The 23885-nt window shown below is 37.6% G+C and overlaps 3 protein-coding genes across 14 annotated transcripts; 2 read left to right on the top strand and 1 right to left on the bottom strand.

The window, feature by feature from the left end:
- Positions 1-129: 129 nt before the first annotated feature.
- LOC131014238 (dolichyl-diphosphooligosaccharide--protein glycosyltransferase subunit 2) lies at positions 130-7578 on the top strand. The gene is made up of 20 exons (XM_057942140.1): positions 130-273; positions 371-516; positions 1170-1362; positions 1469-1558; positions 1823-1885; positions 1989-2058; positions 2249-2313; positions 2603-2657; positions 3467-3594; positions 3689-3804; positions 3962-4031; positions 4331-4432; positions 4554-4643; positions 4732-4880; positions 5408-5519; positions 5594-5677; positions 5939-6019; positions 6135-6359; positions 6497-6619; positions 7103-7578. Exons 2-20 carry the CDS (start codon positions 374-376, stop codon positions 7217-7219), a joined length of 2076 nt encoding a protein of 691 aa, XP_057798123.1. The 5' UTR covers positions 130-273; positions 371-373; the 3' UTR covers positions 7220-7578.
- Positions 7579-10103: 2525 nt separating this feature from the next.
- LOC131014236 (uncharacterized) lies at positions 10104-17727 on the top strand. Of its 12 annotated transcripts, none has more exons than XM_057942129.1 (9): positions 10104-10306; positions 10488-10561; positions 11345-11425; positions 12774-12866; positions 14232-14351; positions 15808-15879; positions 16424-16501; positions 17027-17224; positions 17476-17727. In XM_057942129.1, exons 1-8 carry the CDS (start codon positions 10192-10194, stop codon positions 17216-17218), a joined length of 825 nt encoding a protein of 274 aa, XP_057798112.1. In that variant the 5' UTR covers positions 10104-10191; the 3' UTR covers positions 17219-17224; positions 17476-17727. The 12 variants fall into 12 exon arrangements, 10 of the variants coding, with proteins under 10 accessions (XP_057798112.1, XP_057798113.1, XP_057798115.1 ...); XM_057942130.1 differs by having other exon boundaries at positions 10108-10306; positions 17512-17727; XR_009098114.1 differs by having other exon boundaries at positions 10110-10306; positions 16413-16501.
- A 513-nt stretch (positions 17728-18240) lies between these two features.
- Positions 18241-21251, bottom strand: LOC131014235 (pentatricopeptide repeat-containing protein At3g02330, mitochondrial). The gene has a single exon (XM_057942128.1). It carries the CDS (start codon positions 21104-21106, stop codon positions 18521-18523), a length of 2586 nt encoding a protein of 861 aa, XP_057798111.1. The 5' UTR covers positions 21107-21251; the 3' UTR covers positions 18241-18520.
- Between the last annotated feature and the right edge of the window lie 2634 nt (positions 21252-23885).

Genomic DNA, 23885 nt, shown 5'->3' with positions numbered 1-23885 from the left:
TTCAGCTCGATTTAATTTTTTTTAAACCGAACTAAAATAGCAAAAATTGAACAATATAATCGAATGCAGACCCTAACTTTTGGCATTGTGAGGGTGAGTTTGGATTTTTTCGAGTGTTTTGGGCCGGCCCAAACATAAGAGCCGTTTCAGAGGGCGGGTAGATATGGAATTTCACCATACGTCACCGTTTGTAGACTAAAGTCTCGACCTCACCAAACCAACCTCTGTTCCGTATAGTCACTGAAGCGAAGACTCCAACATTTCTTCTCCGCAGTGAGCATCCAATCTCCTCCACATTTCATCACCCAGCTCTCACTTTGAATGATTCTCGTTCTTCTGATTCACTAATCATCGCCAATATTTTCCTCAGGAAATGGCTCGAGATTTAGGATTACTGGTCTTAGCGGTTTTGGTGCTGGCGGCGTGCTGCGAATCGGCCGTCTTCAGTCCGGTGTCGGAATCTCATCGATCTGCGGCATTGGAGCTCTTTTCTCCGACTGATGGATCTTATGGAAGGTCGGTTATAAACCCTCTCTAAACCCACGCTCTTCGCGATGTATTTGCCTCGCAAATTCTAGGTTCTGAGGGTTTTTCTGGTTGAATGTTTTGGCCGCTTTTATTTCTTCGAGGGCGAATCACGCGGGGAAAATCTCTTGTGATTTCACAGTCATTGATGATTTGGAAGATCTGTTATTCTAATACAAGATTAGTTAGTAAGTTGACTGTTATTATTGTTGTTGTGAGCTTCCAATCTCGATTTTTTAGCTAATTTAAACAGAATTCGTGATTTTCCTTGATCACCTTGCATAAGATGGAGTGTCCTTTTCGAAATCGATGGAGTGTCTATTCACCATTTGCAACTTCTGGTTATTGTTTCGGACGGGGTGCTCTTCTGACTCTAGTATGCAAGCTGCATATCAGTGTCCACTGCCCGCTGACCTTCATATAATGCATTGCTTTTTGTGTCATTTGAATTGGGATTTGCATAGACCTTGGCTTACTGTTTCGGTCCAAATGAATGCTTTTGTGCAATACTTTATTTCTTGTCTCCACTGTATATTCCCTGAGGCTGATGCTAATCATTACTGTGACCTGCTTGTTAAAAGTATACCACTTAGCATATGTGGTTTAAGATAGCTGGCGATCTCACTTTGTTGTACTATTTCCAGTTTGGAGGAGACATATGAGGCTTTAAAGACATTTAAGGTTCTTGGAATTGAAAAGAAGCATGATATAAGAACTTCATCTTGTGCTTCTGTGGCGGACCCCTTAAAGTCTACATCTTCAGCTTTAAAGGATTTATTCCATGCATTAAGGGTTAACAGCATACTGAAGTGTGAGCTCAATAGTGAAGCTTTACGGGTATTGAAGATCTTTCTTCCATTAGCTACAATTTATGTAAAATCTTGTTCTTGTTTGACGTGAAGATGTACTGTTCTGATCCTTATCCTTATGTTCTTGGCCACAGGGAACTGAGTCTAGACTTAAGGGCTCTCTAAATGGTGCCAATTCACTTATTGATTTTTACTATTCCATTGGAGGATTAGTGTTTCTGAAGGTAAAGGTTTCACCAGTTCCTGTTAGTATCTCTTTCAATCAATTTTGAACTAGGTTACAAAAGTATATGCATGTTCAGAATTTTTTTTTATGAAAGTTTTAATAATTGCTCCTGAAACCGACCATTCGCTGCCCATATGTAATTTTTTGTAAAAAGTTTCCGCAGTTCCCCTAGCTTTCTGGAGCAGCATTTTGCTGTTTATTTCTTATTATCATTTTGTCTTCTATTGATTTCTTTTCACATGGTATATGCATGTGGTATCAGGAACATGCGTCTGAAGTGGATGTTCATCTCGGAGACGCTGATAGAATTTTTCGCTCAATAAAGGTGGGATCTGGATGTATTGCATACGTACTCTAGATTACTAAATGTGATCTGTGTTTACTATATGTAATACTTGAATGCCTAAACTTCTGTCCTTTCTTGGCAGGCTCTTGGTCAGAGTGATGGAAAGTGGCGTCTTAGTTCCAACAATCCAGAGTCTAGTAACAATGCTGCTGGTATTTAACTCGTCATCTAGATATAAATTACAATGCTAGCTAAACATAATCCTTTTATTTCGACAGATAGATGTTGTTTATTTACTGGAGTATGTTTCTGTTACCATTGTAGCTTAGCTTTAGCTTACTATGATGTACTACTCTTAGTACTCTATCAGCACTGTTTATCTACTTGGCTTTTATTTTACAGGGATAGCACTTGAAACCCTGGCTGGAGTTATTTCTTTAGCAACTCCTCAGATTGATCATTCCCTGGTTAGTCTTGATTCGTTTAGTTTTTGACTAGCCAATAACTTCTCATATTATTTGAGTACCTTGACAGTAAATTAGACAATTGATGCTTGGATCACATTTACCAAATGCATTAAGAATGTGATTATGGAGTTTAGGTCGCATTAGCTGTATGGCAGTATTGATTTTGTGTAATTCTCTCTCTATACTTAGCTGCTATACTACCGACCTTTCTTCTTTATCTCAAGATTTTAAAGGCAGTTGTTCAATTTTCATGTCTAATAATCTGATCTAAGTTTACTTTCGATGCCAGATTACAACTCTGAAAAGTGGCATCCTGAAGCTCTTTGATGGTATTGAAAGATACGGTAGGGGCTTCTCTTTTTTCCTACCCATTTTACTATATTTGTTTTTCTTTTGTTCATGCTCAATAGCTTATACTCCATCACAGTTGTTTTTGGGTTGTACAGCTACAAGGTCACGATAATTTTAGTTTATTTTTGGAAGGATTAGGAGTTAGTACATTCTTCTTTCGTCTTTAAATGTTGCTCAAGTATATGATAAGGATTAAGGACACAGTGTAGACATGAGCTAGATTGTAGTTTAGTAGATGCTTGTTAATTGGTTAACAACTTAAGACTTTTAAATTCTTATCTTTATGATTAAATGAAGATTATTCTGTTTCACAACTGATTATGTCATATGGGCATACCACTTATGCTTTTATATATTGGAAAAATTACGATAGAAATTGTGCCCCATTGGACCCACTATATAAAAGGCTGAACATGATAGATTAGTGGATGTAACTGAAAATGTGAACTGTGGTGAAGGTCTCTTAACATGTTATCCACTCCATGATTATATATGCTTTCCTGCAGCCTCTATCTTCCATCTTCTGGGCAGGACAATTCCTCCCCTTCCCCAATTCCCTTGAAATTAGAGTATATTGTCCTAAAGAAGGCCGATCCATGTAGATGTCCTGATGCTTGCAACTGGGGTGATAGAAACTGAATTTGTATTCTGATGCTGCAACAGGGTCCTACTTAGGCAACTTTTCTGTTTCTGCTTAACCTTCTATCCTGTATGCTGAAATTAGTATTACTAGCTAAAAGTTCTAAGTCAAACATTACATTGTGCTATTCTTTACTCATTGTTCTGTTTGATGTTCTCTCAGATGATGGGACTTGTTACTTTGATGAGAAACTTGTCGGTGCACGGGGACATCAGAGTCCTCTTTCAGCCTCTGCATCAGTGGTCCGTGGAATCGCAGCCGTTGCAGCAGCTACATCTGAAAATTTAAATGTATGGTTTCACATACTTGGAATTGCTTTTGTGTAACTTGTTTTTCTTGTAAATTATTTCTTCCTTTAGACATAACTGAGATTTTAACTTGCAGCTTCCTGGGGAGAAAATTTTGGGCTTGGCAAAATTTTTCCTTGGTGTTGGAATTCCTGGAAGTAGCCAAGATTTGTATCACCAAATTGATGCCTTGAGTTACTTGGAAAACATTAGGCAAGTGTTTTGGAAATTAGCCTTCTTTAGGACTTCGTACAATAAAGCACATCCTGATTTTTAAATTTATAACTTGGATCTTTACCTTGTAGCTGCTCTTGTAAGACTTTGTACTTTACCCTAGCGACTCTAATATATTTTCTCATTTTTGCTCCAGGGGATCCACTCCTCTGATTTTATCTCTGCCCGCTACTGTCATTTCAGTTACCAAGAAAGATCAACTTAAGGTCCATCCGATAGTTTTGTACCCTAATTTTAACTTTATTTATTGCCTAGTGGTTTCCCTTTCTGTACTCAGTTACATTCTTTCAATTTTCTTTACTTTTCGCTTGTGGAAATAAGGAATGAAGTTTTAACTTCAGATGTCAGTGCGGTCCGAATGAAATTATTGCCCATGTTAAATCTGTATAACAGAATCATAATGGAGATATTGATAAAGTTTATTGTTTTACTCAAGCTTGTCCTGGAGTTCTTTCTCCAATGTAGCGAATGTGGGGGCCTGTACTTATTCTCACTGTTTTCTTAGGTTCGGGTCAGCACTGTATTGGGTTCTCCTGCTCCTACTCTGTCAGTCAGGCTCATGCAGATTTTTATCTCTGGTTCAAAAGATGCTTCTGTCATTGACCAGGTGCTTCTATTTAGCAGAGGACTTTATAAAAAGCTGGAAGTTTGTTTATAATAACTTAAAATAGCCACCTTCATGTTTCAAGCACCTTTAACTATGGGCCTTTTGATTTCCCATGATGCAGAAGCTAAAGTTTGATGCAGTAAGTGGAATGCACGTCTTGGAAACCTTGCCAAAAAATGTTGATGTTGGGAGCTATGTTTTTTCTTTTGAGGTAGTAACATTTCTTCTGTTCATCTCCTTAATTGTTTCATCTCACTCTTCCATCTAGTAAATCTTCCTCTTCTCTTCATCATTTGTAGGTTATATTTGACAATCCAGAACATAAGAAAACCTATGTGACTGGCGGGCGAACTAAAGTGCTTGTTCATATAACTGGAGTTATCAAGATTGACAATGCAGAGATTGTAATACTTGATGGTGATCACGGGAGTATAGAGACCCAGAAAAAGTAAACCCTTAGCTTCTCTTGTTATGACAATGTGATCTTTTACTTGACTTCTTTTTGTTTGATTTTTGACTATGCTGGGATCTATTATTGCCTATGTTATTTTTTACCCTTTTTACGATTCAAGATGTAGTTTATGTCTCACAACTCTTTCTGCACCAATTATGCTCTTTGTGGACTCTCATATGTTGGCTGCTTTTTCATATCTCAAGTTATGCAATGTTTACTTGAGTGGCTGACCCCTGACCTCTCATTTCTTTTTGTTTAGTGTTCTCCATCAGCATATTTTTACGTGATTAGGGACGTAGCTAGCTGGGGTTTGTTTATTTGATTGTATCTCTGGTATCATCTACTGTATTGCTCTTTTATGTGCTCTGCTCCCCATTTAATAAAATTATTCAAGGTCCTCCAAATTGCATATGGTTTTCACACATGAACTGCAGTATTTCTTGGGAATCTTATGATGCCTATCATGAAACGACATAAATAGAAGTTGCTCTTATACTCTGTCCGTCTGTCGTGTAATTCAGGCTAAAGTTACCAGGTGAAAATGCTGTTGCTTTATCAGCTAATCATCTCCAGAAGTTGAGGTTATCCTTTGACTTGACCACTCCTTCTGGAAATGCTTTCAAGCCTCACCAGGTTTCCATTCTAGTCTTTATAAATTGAACTATATTATTTCTTAGTGAAGTCTTTCTGAGTGATGTTCTGTTCAGGCATTCCTCAAATTGCGACATGAAAGTGGAGTTGATCACATCTTCTTGGTGGGAAACTCAGGGAAGAAGTTTGAGATAATACTAGTTAAGTGCTGTATTACCATTTTCATCCAAATGACCTTGAGTAAAATTCTGTGTGATGCTTGATACAATTTCTCCAAAAGTGCCTCCAGTCTAGGTCACAACTTTTTATGTTTTAGAATTATAATTGTCCCCACTATTTGTGCTTCCATTTTGAGATTCCTGTATGTTTGCAGTCCTCCTATTGATCATTGATGTAATATATCCTGCACCTGGACCTATATCATTTTGTGTTATTGTATCTAACTTTATTTTATCTTGTAGGATTTCCTGGGGCTAGTTGAAAAGTTTTTCTACCTATCTGGTAGATACGATATCCAACTCACAGTTGGAGACTCTGACATGGTAAATTTATCTGACTTAAAAAGCATTTCATTTGTTTTTTGGTTGAGCTCCCAATTCACTTATATAGGATTGACTGCTTATTCTGTTTCAAATTCCTTTGTTTGATCTATTTCAGGAGAATTCTTTCTTGCAACCTCTGGGCTATGCTGAATTAGATCTCCCTGATGCACCTGAAAAGGCCGCTCGTCCTCCTCCACAACCTGTTGACCCATACTCTAGATATGGGCCTAAGGCGGAGATCACTCACATATTCAGGGCTCCAGAAAAGCGGCCCGCTAAGGAGCTTTCTCTTGCTTTCTTGGGCCTTGTACTCATACCATTTTTTGGTTTCTTGGCTGGGGTACGTGTAGATTAACTTTTTCCTCTTATTACTTCCACGAGTAGATAGATAATTATTTTTTTGAATGTCCCCATCTCCTTTTCATATAGCAACTATTTAGATGGTTAAACTATCTACTTCTTCTTGTGGTCCTGCAGCTCGTTCAGCTTCGTGCTAACCTCAAGAATTTCCCAAAATCAACTGTCCCTTCAACTTTTGCCATTCTCTTCCATCTGGGCATTGCAGCAGTTCTGGCACTCTATGCATTGTTTTGGTTAAAGGTCTGTCTCAATTTTCCTCTGGTTATAGTTTAGCATTTTCTGTTTGCTTAGCAGTTACCATTGAGCTGATTTATTATTTTAAATGTAACTTTCATTTGAATTGATCCTTCTTTAGGCTGGATGGTTTTGCATTTTTCTAAAGTGCATTCAATGGAATTTTAAGATATTTCTATTCTTGTGATTTGTGCAGGATCAATCTCAACTCTTTCTTAATCAATTTTCACGCACTTGCATATTGCAGCTGACAGTATTCTAATGACTTAACTCACCATATCACTGATCTTTTATGCGAGAATTTGTGTTGCGTAGATCTTGAAAATACCTTTGTCAATTGCCTGCTTATAGTCTAGGCAACAGAATTAAGTTTTCTAGTCATAAATCTTCTTCTGGTTCCAAGTTCTGCCATTCAGTTGCGAATGTCAAAGAGTGAGTCAGTAATATTTGTCTGATCTTTCTTGCTCATATTTGCATTTCTTGTTGCAGTTGGACCTATTCACGACATTGAAGGCACTTGGCTTGTTGGGAATGTTCTTGATGGTTGTGGGGCACAAGACACTATCTCATCTTGCATCTACTTCGTCCAAGTTGAAATCCTCATGAAAGTGGCAATTCTTATTCTGAGAGTTTCAAGTAAAGGAAGCTGCTCAAAGAGAACTCGGTTTGAAATCTACTTCTATCTTGTTCGAGTGTTGAGTCTGATTACTATATCACGTAATTGCACCTACCTATATTTCCCGACACAATTTTGATATTTATATGGATTAGCTAGTTGCATTACCTGTTCTGTTGAGAGAGTGATAGGCATATATATATGTCTGTTTAAGACGAAGGAAGATGTAGCTTAATCTGATTCTCATACAGCAGGAGATGGCTTAGTAGATGACCTTTTTATTGGTCGTAATGTATTCAAAGCAGATATTTAGATTTTACTCGAGATTAGAATCATCATTTTTGGTGTCTATGCTGCTTAGTTTTTAGCTTGAGTGATGAAGCAAGCATCACCTAAATATTAAACTCAAAAGGCTAAACTATTTTCTTTAGAAAAACTGAATTTTATTTCATCTATTCACAGTTTCACGCATGATGTTGAAAATGAATAAAATTAAATACTCTAATATAGTAAAGATAAAACAAATTGTTAATTTGTTATACGTTAAACAAATGTTGAAACCAGTCTTCATGTCACAAAAGAAATATTTACAGAGTCAACGCCCCCATGAAAGCATAATCAAGTCATCTATATCTATATTATACTCGATCGTGGTAATTTTGTAAATAAAGATAATTCAATGTAAGTAATAGATATAATATTCAAAATCAATTTTAATTTAAAAATGCATAATATTAAAAAGTCAACCGTGGTAATTTTGTAAATAAAGATAACTCGATGTAATAATAGATAGTACAACTATTGTGTAACCCGTCGAAATTCGACGGACAATTACTTTACTTATATTTATAATTATAATAAATAAACTAATATTTATACCAAAGTAATGAATTTGCTATGTAAATAACGATTTTGCCATTTGTTCTCATCACAAAATTGTATAGTAACTTGTGTTAAATATCCACACATATTTACATTTATAAATATAATTTATCACAATAATTGATTATCCGTCTCATTAGAGACTAGAATATTGAAGAATAAACATCTGTATACAAAACTAAGAGATAATTTTTTTTTAAATCATGTAAATATGTTGATAAAATGTTTATACCCATGAAAAATGTATGTTACACATACCCATATAATTTAGGGTTAATAGCCGAAAAATACACGAACTTTCACGAAATTTGCAAATTGCACATGAGCTTCAAAAATAGCCTCATAATACATCACCTTTGAATTTTGTTGTAAATTGCACACGGCGACAACTCCGGCTATAATTAAAGTTGACCGGCAATGACGTGGACTATATGCGTACATTGTAGGTGGCAATACGCGTGGCATTTTTATTGATCTGGCATTACACGTGTCATTTTTATTGAAAAAGAAATTAAAAAAAATGAAAGAACGATGAACCACCGCCTTCGTCGATGCGGTCTGAGTCCGGCCACCACCGTTTTCCCTCTCCACCACCACCGTTTTCCGTCATCTCCACCACCACCACATTCAAAAAAATCTCCACCACCATCGTTTTCCCAAAGAGAATCATAGTTTGCAGATTTGCGAAGAATCTCCACCGGCCACAAAAATCTCCATCGACCACACAACACAAAGCACTATCCGCTGGCTCCCCTTTCTTCTTCGGCAGTGGCGACCGTCGTCGACCCCCTCACCGCCACTGACACTTCTCATCCTCATCTGTCTCCTCTCTCACTCATATTCTCTCTCGCGACCCACGCACACGCAGACTCTCTTTCTCAAAATCGAGCCCTAGCTGCCGCCTCCCCATTTTCCCAAACACGCACAGATTCTCAGCTTCCCAAACACGCCACTGCGCCAGCTCGATTGCATTCAAATCGATTACATGAACCATCTTCTCCCCTTCCATGGCCTCCACGATCGCTTGATTGTTGATTACTGAAGCCACTTTTTAGAAACGATAGGAGCTCGAAGAAAATCCTCCTCGTCGGGATCTCCTCTGCAACAGCCGGAACCCTAGTCGAATTGAAGGCCTTGTACATGCGGGGCCAGGATCGGAGGATCCGATCGGCTAGGGCTTCGGAGAAGTAGATTGTACACGGCATCGTGTCGCCGTGGGGCTGAATTCAGGGTTGGATTGGCTGGATTCAGGCGGTGGTGATGGATTGTAGATTTGGGGATTTTTTTTATAATTATAATCACTCAAAACGACGTCGTTTTGAGTGTTAAAACGTAAGTAAAAACGACGTCGTATTCCCATTTTCTCCGGTCATCCACGTAGGAAAATTCCGAGAGCCACGTCAGCAGGGATTAATGTGTTGGTCAATGCATGTTCAATTTGCAAGTAAATTAAAAGGTCATGTATTCTGAGGCTATTTTTTAAGGTCATGTGCAATTTGTAAATTCGGTGAAAGTTCATGTATTTTCTGGCTATTAACCCTTTATTTTTTCAAATAAATTTTATTACCACTTGAGTATAAATTCATTTTAATAATCTATTGCTCGTCATATCCGTATAGAAAAGGTTGGGCCCTCAGAAAGAATATACTCTCTCCGTCCCGCCCAAGATGCTACATATTCCTTTTCGGGCTGTCCCAACGAAGATGCTACATTTCTATATTTGACAAAAATAAGGAATTTTAAACACTTAATTAACACTAATTAAGTTTTTTTTTATTACATTCTCTCTCATACTTTATCACTTTATTACCTTCTCTTTCTTACTTTATCACTTTATTATTTTTTCTCTCCTACTTTGTCACTTTATTATTACACACTCAAAACATTAATCTATAACTCCTTAAATCCCGTGCCGAAAAGACTCAAAACATTAATCTATAACTCCTTAAATCCCGTGCCGAAAAGCAAATGTAGCGTCTTGGCCGGGACGGAGGGAGTACTTTTCACTACTAAAATAAGACAAGAACAGAACGCAGGAAACAAAATAAGAAACGAGTTGGTTTGGAAGATTCAGTGAAATATGAGTAAGAAAATTCCGGAGTTGGAGCCATCAACAAGCAGGAAGCGCCCACGGCATGAGGAGGCAGAGCCCCAAACAGAAAAGGATGTTGAAAATTCACCTTCTCTTTCTTTAGGTAGAAGAAACCTTTCCCCCCTGTAATTGTTGAGGTTCTTGATTGATATTAAACAAGTGATATGTGTTTTATTCTTTTAATTTAGGATTTCTTTCTGGGGTTTGTTTCTTCTTCTGATTCTCTAGCTCATTATTTGGTTGTGATTGTTATGTTGTTTTTGGGCGGAATTGGCGGCGTAAAGAGGACAATTTCACATTCAGTGATACTTTGATGGCGCTTCGGATGATGCGCGCTCAGTTTCCTCACATTCAAAAGGTAAAGTTTTCAACTTTGTTTTGTTGATCAGATATTAAATGGAACTAAATTAATTGGTTATAACAAATTAATTCCTAATGTATTGCTAGATGATTCGAGAAATTTGGTGAAGAAACTGATGAAGAATTTTGAGTTGTTTATTTACTTAATTTGGTTTTATCACTTTATGCGAGCGAGTAGATATTCAACGGGTAAAAAAACTTTTTTCACTTCCCAAAGTTGGTTCTTGCACTATATTGGACAAAGTTATGTACTGTGGATTTGGCCTACGAGGGGAATTGTATTATATGATATTACAAATTACAAAGTATCAGTGGTGATCTAGATATATGAAACAAGATAGCCCTTATTCAAATCTAAATTTGATTTTGCATGTTGTTTACATGGTGTCTTAATTGGGAGATGATGTAAATGTGAACAGGATTACAAAACTAAAAGATATTTTGAGTTTGCTGATGACATTTGAAGATTAAGTGTAATATGGAAGTTCTCAGGTTTCCCCAATTTTGACTTTAATACATCGTTAGGGATTGCTGTTGGAATTTGGAAGGGAATAAAAGTGACTGATATATATGATTGCTGACAAAAACTCCTTTAGTACTAGAATGCTGTATCTGTGCATTTTTCTAGCTTAATTTTGGTTCAGTAATCTTGCTACTGAAACATACTAATATGCCGTTGGTAGAATTCAGAGCTGCCAAAGACATTGTATATACTCCTACCAAAAATTACTTCCACTGCATTCAGCCGAAATCTTAAGTTTGGAGAACTGCGTGTCTTCAGGTTTCAATTCCACCTTTTGTCTTGCAGTCGCAGTTGTACAGCAGCATAAAAAATAGGACTGAAGTGGACAGGGAAATAGAGGTGAGGTAAACATTAATGTTTTTTTTTTTAAATACCGAAATTGAAAGGAACTTCTTTTAACATGCATTATTGTAGATGCACAAACCTTTAATGGTGTATTAGTAATTGCTCCTTGCTCCTTGCTCCTGTTCTTAAGATCATTCTGCAGGTGAGGGAACACATGAGCTTATATATATTAAATAATTTAGGTGGCATCTGACTAAAGTAACTTTGTGTTCCTGATAATTGATAATATACAAACTAGCAGAGAGAAAAGCTCTTTTTATAACCACTTGGCTCCGTTGGGATTGAGTTCAAGGCTTCAAGCTAGTAATTTATATACTGTTATTTGGGCTTGTTTTCAGCTTTTTATAAGCTTTGATAGGCTACTAAAAGAGCGACAAGAGCTAGCGAATGAATTGGAAGTAGGCCTCCTGTTTCTGGGACTGTTGAAAAGAATATATAGGAGATAGTGGCCCAGGGCTTTTGGGATTATAGTGTATTTTGTTCCTGAACTCACCATTATATCCTAAAATTCTGTTGTAATGCAATTTCCTTTCAATTTTTTTGTTAAATGTTCAATTTTATATATACATATATTTATATTTTTACTGCACAAATATGTATGTACGTAATTATATCTTTTAATTGATGCAAGAGTATGTTCGGATTATGAAACTATTTTGAGGATAGGAAATGTCCAAATTGCCAATACAATTTCTGAATATATGCTGTATTACCAAGCGCCTGCAAAAGCCACCCCCATAAACTTCACGCTTTCAGCTAGCTTCTCAATTTTGCAGAAACTGATTTCTTCCAACATTTTCCTCTTCTTTTTAGCTAACAACCAAACTTCATTTTTTTTTTTTTTTTTTTTTTTTTTTTTTTTTTTTCTGACTGTTGGAAGTAATCTTCATAAATTTATAGGAATACTTAGAAATCATAATGCATGATCTGATCCACTCTCCCCTTCTCCCTGCCTCAGAATCTCAAATTATAGACGAACAATTTTTTTCTTTTGATTTGCATTATTGTCTTTCCATATTCATCTTGCCAAAATAATCATGTATGATTTGTGTATTTTCCATAATTTTCCTCTTAATGATGATAAAGAGTGCTGTTGTCTGTGATCAACTCTATCACTCTCTTGCCTTTTATACTTCATTACATTTTAAGCCTTGGTTTTTTGTATTCTCCTGCTTCCTTGGAATAGTAGAAGTGCTAGATTTTACATGCGTTATCTCATTCTCCCCCTTTCCCAATTGAACTAATTGTTTTTTCTACTTATACCCCATCTTGTTTATAATCTGTTTATTGCTTGGCATGAGCAGTGAATTTAAAATCAGAATCTTTTTCTCATATTCTGCAGTCTCTTAAGAGGGAAAGAGTGGTTCGGATATTTAAGTTAAACACTGGACAGGATGATCATGCCATAATGTTTACAGATGACTACATTAATCAGGTTGGTTCCATATATTTAAAGAAGCCATCTGAGTCCTGATGTTTTGAACAACCCTTTATATTCTAACTGATCATACTTGTATTTATGCATTTGTATCCCTTTTCTTTTCTTTCTAAAGTAGGTTTCTTGAGTTGCATAGGGGCATGGATTAGTGTTATGCAGTTTCACTCTTGGATATTTCCCTTAATAAAAATCAACAACCTAAATTAATGTAGCAGAATTAGGTTTGTATTGGCTTCCAAATTTTCCTCTGCAAATTACACCATCTTTAACTTTACCTATGTTGATTCAATTACTTTGCAATTATGTCTTTAGTTCTTTTCTTCAGTGTCATAACTCCAGTTAGTTTAATCTCGTGATTCTGGAGGTCCTATGAGTCATGCTTCCACCATTACTTGGGCAAGTGTATAGCAGTTTATGCAAAACTAACCTGATCAGAAGCAAAAACTATCAGGCAAGTTATGCTATGGCTGTGGTGGTTGTTGGATATTGTTAGCTCCTGCAGTTATCAGATTTGATTTCTCTGTATAATGGATATTTCCTTTATTTATGAATTGTAAGTTGTTTCACACCCTGGATCTTCCACTGGCACTGTAGTTCGATAGGACAAGAAAAGACCAATCTAAGAATTTCTACTTCTTGTGTGAAGAACTGCTACAAAATAATGTTGATATCCCAACTGATAAAATAGTTTTGGAGTGTGAGGGTCCGTACCATGGAAATAGATTCTCATCTTTCTGTTGACGTTTATTTGCTTGAGTACAAGAAAGGGACCTTAAGCTATGTAGAACACCATTTATATTCCAATGAAATTAAGTTTGTCTTCACATTTGTTAAGGTGAGTGCTTTTAAATATCTCATGGTATTGCCACTTAAATATGAACAATAAGAGCTAATGAGGCTTGCAAGCTTGATAGGTACTCTCAGCACTTGCTATTTCTGATTTTTGGTGTTAATATGCTTAGTCCCAACACTTTTATTTAGTATCCTGTTTATATTTGTTAGAGAAGTTATGGGAAAATATGATGTACTTTTTCTTCAAAGTGGATTACTCTCGGTTTCATAATTCCTGCATTAGTAGCTTCATTGGGGCATTTAAATATGGTTTATATTTCTAATAAGTAGTGTTTTATTTGTTGGAAAAAGTTGGAAAAAAATGTAATATGCTTGGTTTTAGCATCTGGAGTTTGACGGGAGGACACTTTTTCTTTCGTTTGTTGTTGAAGTCCTTGCTATCTACGTGTAACAGCATCCAATATGAATCCTAGGTTTCCCATCAAGACCCTTGTCTTTGAAATTAATATGTCACTTTCTCTCCTCATCCTCAGTGATGATTAATTTAGGGTCTTCTTTGAAAATTCTCAGATTGAACATGTTGTGAGAAGGATGGAAGAAAAGAACACAAATAATCTTGTAGTTTTTGAGTGGTTCAAGACTCATGTCATACAGTCCAAGCTTGACACCAGCATTGGTCATCAAGAGCTGGTATGTAATATATTCCTCACTCTGTGTGTACGATTGCCTGACTGAACAGTTTTTGCTGTTGCTAATTTTTACTGTCATAAGTGTTGGTTGCACATATCAATTTATTTATGCATTCTAGTAATCATCCTTGCACATGTCGGTGATCGCATGACGCATCTAGCTGAATTTGGTTGGAGGTGACAGACTGTCGTGAACTTCTCAAGCTCTGTGTGGATTTTAGGCTTTCAAAAACTATGTTGTATCCTTTTCCAATTTCATATTATTTCATTTAGTTCAGTGCATCTAGTGGGGCATTTTACTTGTTGTATGTGATAATTGGGAAATAACCAAGATCTCAGGAAGTCCCATAATACCATGCTTGTTCTTGATATCCAAGCTTAAGGACCATTTCTGCTTCATGATATAGGTGTTGCTTGAGGCAGTATTAAATTTTGATAGGTCTAAGGAGCTCACGTGTGATGTATATTTTGTTCCTGTCCGGTTAGCAAATTAGAGGAGTGGCATCGTCTTGGGGTTATTACTTTGTATCTGTCTTCCTGCGATCATTTTTGTTCAAGTTCCGACTCATGAAAGAATACTTAACTCAAGGCGTTTCCATACTATCTATTTCCCTTCATTTGACATCTTGCCAATCATTTATAAGTACAAGTTCAACATGCAGAGGGATTTTTTTTAACAGTAAAGAAAAAGTAATATCCTATTCATAATGCTTGGTGAGAGATCAACTAAAAGAAGGGTAAGAAATTATGTAAAAATTTGGTGCAGTTATTTCTTATTAGAATTATGATTCTCGCGTATATTTCTCAGGTATGACTGCAATATTTGCTGCATCAAATTATTATTTTATTTGTTGATTTAGTAAGAAGTAGATGATGGTGTCGTTTGTCATTGGGACAATGAATCAGTTACCATGTGCACATACTCTTTTTTACTTGTTAAATGTTGAATTAAATTTGGAAGAATTGTGCTAGTTACTTTCGAAGTTTTCCTTGGGTGATTAATGGATGGAATGAGGAGCTTGGCTGTGTTGTATAGTGTTGAATACAGTTCCAGATGAATTATAACCGTGTTTGTAAATTTACTTGTATATCACTAATGACTGCACTTTTCCCGAGTGGACCAATTTTATCTTAGGCTGCTTGATAATTTGTGCACCATTTCTGTTCATTCTATCAGATCCAGCATTATTTGGGTCAGTAGACACAGACATGTGTACAAAATATATCTATGTTATTGCTTGAACTGAGAAATAGTAATAGTTTTTGACTCGTTCTGCTAAGGCACTAGGACTGCTGATAATATTTAGTTGCCAGGTTTCCCTTTTCCTCCCCAGTAGTTCACAAACCATCAGAACTCAGCCCTTCTTTCAAACTTATGTTACAGATTTTGTTCACCAATATATAAGTAGTTATTGACCAAGGTAAGATGGCTGATGTAGATCTTGGTTGCTTTGCAGTGGTCTTTTTTGTCGTTAGGGGGAAAGGTGAAAGAGGAACATATCTCTCAATTAATTAGTGCTGGCCTTCTTGTAAGTATACCTATCTTTATTTTAATCTAAAAAATGAATGTACTCAGGCTTGGCTTTAGTCAATTGGTTTCAAATCATTAAACTTGGTTTAATAACATTTTGAGATTGTGTCTACCATAGTTGTCTGTTGTCCAGCTCTATTCTGCAGTTTCCATCTTGTGTTTCTTACTCGAGGTTGTATAGACAAATTCCTGAATTTCCCAAAGTGTTTTTGATATGGGTTATGTACATGTCACGTCAGTGTGTCATAAGTTGAGATAAACAGTTTTTTGAGAGTGTACTACATTTAAATTAATCGGCTTCTTTCTGGTGCTTAAAACAAGAAATGTTGAGTAACCTGCAGTAAGTTCTTTCTGTCTCTCTTCTCTCTCTCTCTCTCTCTCTCTCTCTCTCTCTCTCTCTCTCTCTCTCACACACACACACACACACACACACCCACTTCTTTTTAAATGGAGATCTATTCTGAGGACTGTGCTTTGCTCTTCCTTTCTTCCCGGTTTCCGGTTTGTTATATTGCTTTTTAACCATTGCAGTTTCCTTCTAGATTCGCCAACTTATTGATCAGAACATGTATTGGTTTTCAATTCCAAATATTGGCTCAGTGCTCAAAGGTCTCTCACAGGTAAGAATGAGATGTTTCAATATGTAAAATTTGATTCTCCATTTTTTTAAAAAAAAATTGGGAAAGCTTCATTGATTACCACAATACTGCAAGTGTGAGATTAGTGTGATTTCCTCCTTATTCTTAGTATTGCATCTACTTCACATATATCAATGGGTTCTCAATTTATTATTATATCAGGAAAGAACAATATCATTGTAGGCCATTTTATCCATGATATGCACTAAGTGTGCGTTCTCTTTGGTTGCAGATTTATCATAAGAAAATGTTGGATCTCGATAACTAGCTGAATTTGAATTCTGACATAGTATGTAGCTTTGTATGATCATTCTCCTTATACGACCTGGCTTAGTTTATTTTCTCTCATCTCTGCGTGCATCTTGAGATGCACAGGTGTATAATTTTGTGAAGAAGTAATACAATGCACATGAGTATGAAACATAATATGGGTTTCAATTTGAGATATGCAATGTGTTTCTCTTAAGCAATATTATATATAACTATATGTTTCAATACTTTTTTCAGGGAAGGAAGGAGCTTTTGTCTCTTCTAAACCGTAGAAAATATAAGGAGATGATGATGGCTTCTTTGGAGATGAAGCGTCTGAGATTTTCTCCTCTAGATATGAGATTTCATCTACGAGATCTGATTGGTTCGGGTCAACTCAAAATCAGTCAGACGCCAAGTGGCTTGATTGTACGAGTTGCTAAAGATTGAACTATGGTAAGTTCTTCATTGACTGCGTTTTCACACTCGTGAATGAAAAAAGCTCATTTTTGTGGAATACGTTTCGGTACCTGCCTTTAACGCTACCACTTCTTAAGTTCATAAAGAAATCTGAAGATTTAGATGTGCAGACGATTTTCTGTGATATTTGATCTATTACTGCTTTCTGAATAAGGTCTCTCTAGCTTTTTTGTTAGCATAGCGTCGTGTAATGTCAAGTCGAATAATGTGCACATTTCCTTTTTCAGGTAAGATTCTTATGATGACATTCGGTTTTCCAGCAGGTCACCGCGATTTTCTTGAGACGAAAGTTCCTTAGCAAGGCTGAAACCTCTGCAAGATTGCTTCTCCCTCCGAAAAGGTGTGGCAGATTTTTGAATTGAAAAACATTAAGATCTATCTCCATTGTTTCGAGCTGTCTTGATTTCTAGTTGTAGGCTGTAGACTTTGGTACATCATGATTCTGTTATCAATTAAAAATGGCCCTTTTTTTGATTGTAGGGACTTTGTACATCATCATTTTGTTTGACTACATGATAAATACATACTACCTCCCTACATCAAGAATATAAAGCTTTTGTGGACACGAATTTTAAGAAAATAGTTGATAGATATGTGTTAAGTATAAATAAGTGGTTGTGATTGAATTGAGTGTGGGGCCATATAAATTAAATGGTTGTAGTTAAAAAAAGAAAATGGGGTCATATCCAGAAAAAGAAAGTAGTATATTTATGGACGTTAAATCGGATAATTATTGTATATTGTTGATGGACGGAGGTAGTATAATGTATTAATAATAAAAAAACATTTAATATTGGCTCAACTGTAGTACATGAATGAAAACACGAACATAGTTTTGACAACTAATGTATATATTTAATCCTATAAACTTCAGCAATTACAAGCAGAGGTTGGCTAGGTAAGTGTAATGAACCCTATAGACCATCCCCATGGGGGTAGAAAAAGACCCACAACCCCTTGGGATTATTCGGCACTTTGAAGTAGTAGAAAAATGAATAAATATAGTGATAATTTAATTATTTGTCGCCATAGTAAACGGTCAAGAAAATAGTCTTTACAAAAAACAAAAAAAAATTGTAAGCTGTCATACATTCACTAAAGAAAATTCTTTTGTAGACAAAAAAAAAAAAAATGCACAATTATGAGCATTTTTGTTGATGTATGTGCAGTTAAAGGGATAGTGAAGCAAATAAATATGGGGATGTTGTAGCAAGTTGCAGAGGGTTGTTTCTCTCTTAAAGCTTATGCAATTCCTTTATTCCTCAAAGTAGGTTAAGAAATGGAGATGTGAAGCTCATCAACATCCCATTTCATCTCAGCCATCAGAACATCCATCTTCTGATATATCTCATGGCGCCGTGGATGAGCTTTATCCCCCACCAAAAACATATGCACCTCCGCTTGCACCTCGATCCAGCTACAACCCGGCTCTTTCTTCAGCCTACCTCGCCTCATCATCTTCCTCATCTTCGAAACCTCCCCCCACATTCCTGCATCAGCATACATATTCGATAGAAGAACGTATGCAGACGAGTCCTGTGGGTCCATCTCTAGAAGAGCCCTCGCTGCTATCTCCGCCACCTCCACATTCCCTTCCATCTTGCAATTACTAAGAAGAGCTCTCCAAATCACATCGTCCGCCTCCACAGGCATATCTTGAATCACCTTCAAAGCCTCACTGATCCGCCCGGACCTTCCCAGTGCATCAACCACGCACGAATAATGTTCTAAGCGCGGTTCCAATCCATAGTCCTTCTGCATCGCGTAGAAGTATTCAAGTGCTTCGTCTACAAGACCAATGTGCGCACAAGCACGCAGAACTGCCACGAAGGTTGCGTGGTTAGGCATCACCTTCTCGAGCAGCATGTTCTCAAACACCTGCAGAGCCTCCTTCCCATGTCCATGGTGAGCATAGGCGCAAACCATAGCGTTCCACGTCACGAAATCACGGTTGGATGATTTCCGGAACATCAAAACAGAGTCCTCCATGTTCCCACATTTCGAATACATATCAACTAGTGTGCTCACGATGTACACATCCGACTGCAGCTCTTGCTTGATCACTTGAGCATGGATCTGCTTCCCGAGTCCAACATTCGCCACATTGGAACACGTGTCGAGAACAGTAGCATAAGTGAAGTTATCAGGTTGGATTCCCATCTCCAACATCCTAGCGAAGTACTTCTGCGCCCCTTCACTCTGTTCAGACGACGAATAACCAGAAATGATGGAATTCCACGAAACTAGCGTGCGTTCCTCCATCCTGTCGTGAAGCTTCTCGGCCTCCTCCACCACACCGCACTTGCAATACATATCAACGATCACACTGCTCACAAACGAGTCCAACCCCATCCCACACTGAATGACTCTACCATGGATCTCCCTCCCATGCTGCAGAGCCTGCCTGCCCGCACAAGCTTTCAGAACACTTCCATACGTAAACTCATCGGGTTCCATTCTTGAACGAAGCATACCAACAAATAGTGGCAACGTCTCCTCATTCTTGTTCTGCTCGCAAGCAGCAATGACCGCATTCCACGACACAGCATCTCTACTTCCCATTTCATCAAACAAGCGACAAGCTTCGGGTAGTGCTCCACATTTACCATACATGTCTAAAACGGCATTGGCCACACAAACGCTGTAACTGAAGGGAGTCTTAACTGCTAAACCATGTATTTGAGTTCCTACCGTAAGTCCTTTGCCTACTGCACAAGCACTAAACGCCACAGATAGGCTTATTTCATCAAAACCAAGATTAGACCTCAATAACTGCAGAAATATCTGCATAGCTTCAAGTCCACGACCGCCTCTAGCATATCCAACCATCAATGCATTATAAGATTGCAGGTTATGGTTTGGAAACAAGTTGAAAACCTTCCTAGCATTGAGCAAATAGCCACATTTCGCGTACATATCCAACATGGCAGTACCGACTATGGTATCAACTCCAAAATCGCTCTTCAGTGCGTGGCCGTGCAACTGTGAACCCAACATTGAATCGGATAAAGCCGCACAAGACCTGAAAACAGTAGCATAAACAGATTGGCTGACCCCAACTCCCTCTCTTTGCATCTCTTTGAACAGCTCCAGTCCACCCTCAAGCTCACCATTTTGAACGCTGCCACCAATAATCGCGCTCCATGACACCCAATTTCTCACCGGCATCGCATCAAAAAACAGTAGGGATTCATCCAACATCTTGCATTTTGCATACATATCCAACAAAGCACTTCCAGTTACCACATCACATTCAAACCCCAACTTCACTACAACTCCGTGAACTTGTAGCCCCAAAACATAATCTTCCAGACTCGCGCATGATTTCAACACAACAGCAAACGTGGTCTCATCGCAGGCCACAGCGTCTCTCCCCATCATCACAAACACCTCAACCGACTTCAAGCAATTCCCATTCTGTAAATATCCCGAGACCAAAGAATTCCAAGAAATCACATCTCTCTCAGGCATGAAGTCGAAAAACGACTGCGCTAACCCCATATTCCCATTGACGGAATACCCAAAAATCATTGCGTTCCAAGAGATGCGATCCCGTTCAGGCATTCTGTCGAACACTTTACCGGCACACTCCATACGGGAGCATTTAATGTACATCTGAAGCAAACAATTGGCAACAAATACTGAGGGTTTGAACCCAGATACGATCATCCTTGCGTGGGCTTGCTTGCCTGCTTCGCGCGCTCTGGCCTTGGAGCATTCTTGAAATATATGGGAAAATGTCTTTAGGTAAAACGGATGTGATTGCTTCTCTGCTATAAACGTAGAGAACCAACATATTTTGACTGGACATTTTAGAAGAAGGTTCTGTAATCTCAGCTTTAGCTGGTAATCAAACATCCTCCTTCAGAAACGAGAGCCCATCGGATTCCGAATTCAAATCAATTCATGCTTTTCTCAAACATAATTTAATTAAATATTTTTTTAATTAAAAGATTATGCGGATTTTGAAAAAATGACATATGAATTCTTTTTTTTTTTTTTCTTTTTTAATGAAGTCAGTTTTGCTCTAAACAAATCCCTAAGAGCATCAACAATCGTTGAGTAAGCTTCTTACTCAATACTCAATAGAGTGAAGGACCATTTATGTGTAAGGAGCCCACACTAAGATGACTCATTATCTTACTCATTCTTTTTAGTTTTAATTTTTGTATTTTTCATTTAACTTTAATTGCACAAATATAAATAACATGATTTACTTCAAATTAAAATTACATTAATTTTTAAAACCTACAAATTACATAAAACTTAAAATTTTAAAAACATAGCTTAAAATAACTATTCTGGCCCTAGAGGTCTGAAACGTGCCCAAATCATGTTGGAGTTGGGCATGTATCTACCTATCTTGGAGAGTTGCATCTCTTTGCACGTATTCCTCGAAGCTAGGCGGGTTTGCTCGAACACTCTCCGTCGAGTCACTACTACATGCCCCGTGTCCTGAGTCGTCATCTCTCCAATGGGTAGCTCCTTCACCTTCGTTCTCCACAATCATGTTGTGGAGAATAATACAAGCCGACATGATGTCCTTTAGATGCTCAACGTACCAATTTTAGGCCGGACTTCGAATGATTCCTCATTGAGCTTGAAGCACTCCAAAGGCACGTTCGACATCCTTTCGTGCCGATTCTTGCATATTTTTGAACCTCGCCTCATTTGGATTGGTCTTCATCGGTGAAATTTTGACGAACGTTGGCCACTCCGGATATATGTCATCGCACAAGTAGTAATTCATCTGGTAGTAGTGTCTGTTGACCTCAAAGATCACCGGCGACGACGTTTCTCCCAAGATGTCGGAGAATAGAGGCGACTGGTTCAGAACGTTGATGTCGTTGTTCGAGCCGGCGACACCGAAGAAGCCATGTAAAATCCACAAATCGTGGGATGCAACGGCCTCCAAAATCAAGGTGGGCTCCCCTTGATCACCGCGTGTAAATGCGTCATGCCACGCCTTTGAGCAATTCTTCTACACCCAATGCATACAATCTAGACTCCCGAGCATCCCGAGAAATTCATGTCGCGCCTCGTGCATCTGAAGAAGGCGTTGGACATCCGCTGCCGTAGGACGTCGAAGAAACTCGGCACCGAATGCCCGGATGACACTCTGCAGAATTTCTTTAGGCATAGACGCCCCGTCGTGTCAGCGATCTTGAGATACTCGTCGAAAGTATCCGCACTAACGCTGGTGGCTAATTGGCGGATAACCACCGTGCGTTTTTGCAAAAGCGTGAGAGAGTCCCGACCCGCAGCATCATGACTCATCTGGAAGTAACCATCTTCACCTTGCATAGCATTGACGATATATGCACAAGAATAACTCCTTGGTGCGTCGTTTTACACCAAAAATATCCGGCAGTCAGCCGGTATGCCCACACTGCGCAGACAGCAGTAAGCAAGATCGTCTCCCAAGGGATCGGCGAGAATTCTCCTAAAATTCAACCTGCAAAGAAACTCAACAAAAATGAAATTTATGGGGAAAATATGAAAATACTAAAATAGAAATAAATAAATAAAATCTAAAAGAATTGCAATGGTTCCAATACTAAATAAATAAATAGAAAAATCAAACAATTAATAAAGAATTCCAGCAATCAATTAAGTCCACCCTAACTTAATTATTCCGATCATTGATGCAAATATAACTTTAATTCATGCAAGCAAACCAGTTATAACCACCGAAGACGCTTCTGACGTGATCTTATTTCTCCTTAATTATTCGGTAATTAGGAAGACGCTTCACTAATTACTACCCTAATCGACTGACAACCATAAGAGACGCTCTATAGATTTAATGAGTCGACAACATTAAGTTCTAGAGAAACCCGATTCAAAACCAATAAACTCTAACGCAGGATTATTGAATTAAGACTGCTTTTCCCTTGACCCTGATGTGTCAATTTACCACTAATCAAACCTAAACCACAATTATGTATGACTGATTCAATTGGCTGTATAATTAATTCTAACCCACTAAATATTGCGCACTACCTAATGGATTAAAATAATTAATGACAATAAACACAGAGAATCACAGATACAAGCATAAAATAAAGTATAAGAACAAATTAGATCTCACAAAATAATCTTGCTAGTGCTTCCTTAATTGTTGCTGGAATAAAAAAATTAGCTAGAACTCATAATAAAATAAAACAAGAAAATAAAAGAAAAATAGTGAAGAAGATGAAGAAATAAAACTTGAATTGTTGGCTGGAAAAATCACGCCCCAGGTCTGCCTTCTTCAAAGTAGGCGTGAATGATGATTACTGTTTTATGTTTTAAGTTTCCTAACATATATATACTAAAGTAAAACAAAACCTAGGCTAATTACTAAAGAAATAATGTGGCACATAGGCCCACTAACAAAGAAAAAGGGAATAAAGTAAAGGCCCATAGTTAAAAGTCAAAGTAGCAGCCCCCAACTTCTCGTCAACTCCAATTCGGACTGTATCCAGACGGTATGGGCACACCGCTCAGCCTGTTCGCACAGCTCTCTCTTTACAGCTTCACAACTTCAAAAACTCTTCTAAAAAATCGAAGCTTTTCTCCCAAACCTATTAAAAATCATCAAAAAGATTTATTAGTTCCACAATTAACTCCAAAAGATAATAATAAGCAGGAACTA

Source organism: Salvia miltiorrhiza, chromosome 3 (genome assembly GCF_028751815.1).
Source record: "Salvia miltiorrhiza cultivar Shanhuang (shh) chromosome 3, IMPLAD_Smil_shh, whole genome shotgun sequence".
Classification (NCBI taxonomy): Eukaryota; Viridiplantae; Streptophyta; class Magnoliopsida; order Lamiales; family Lamiaceae; genus Salvia; species Salvia miltiorrhiza.
Note: the sequence above shows the minus strand (reverse complement) of the source record. Positions and strands in the feature narration are given on the sequence as shown.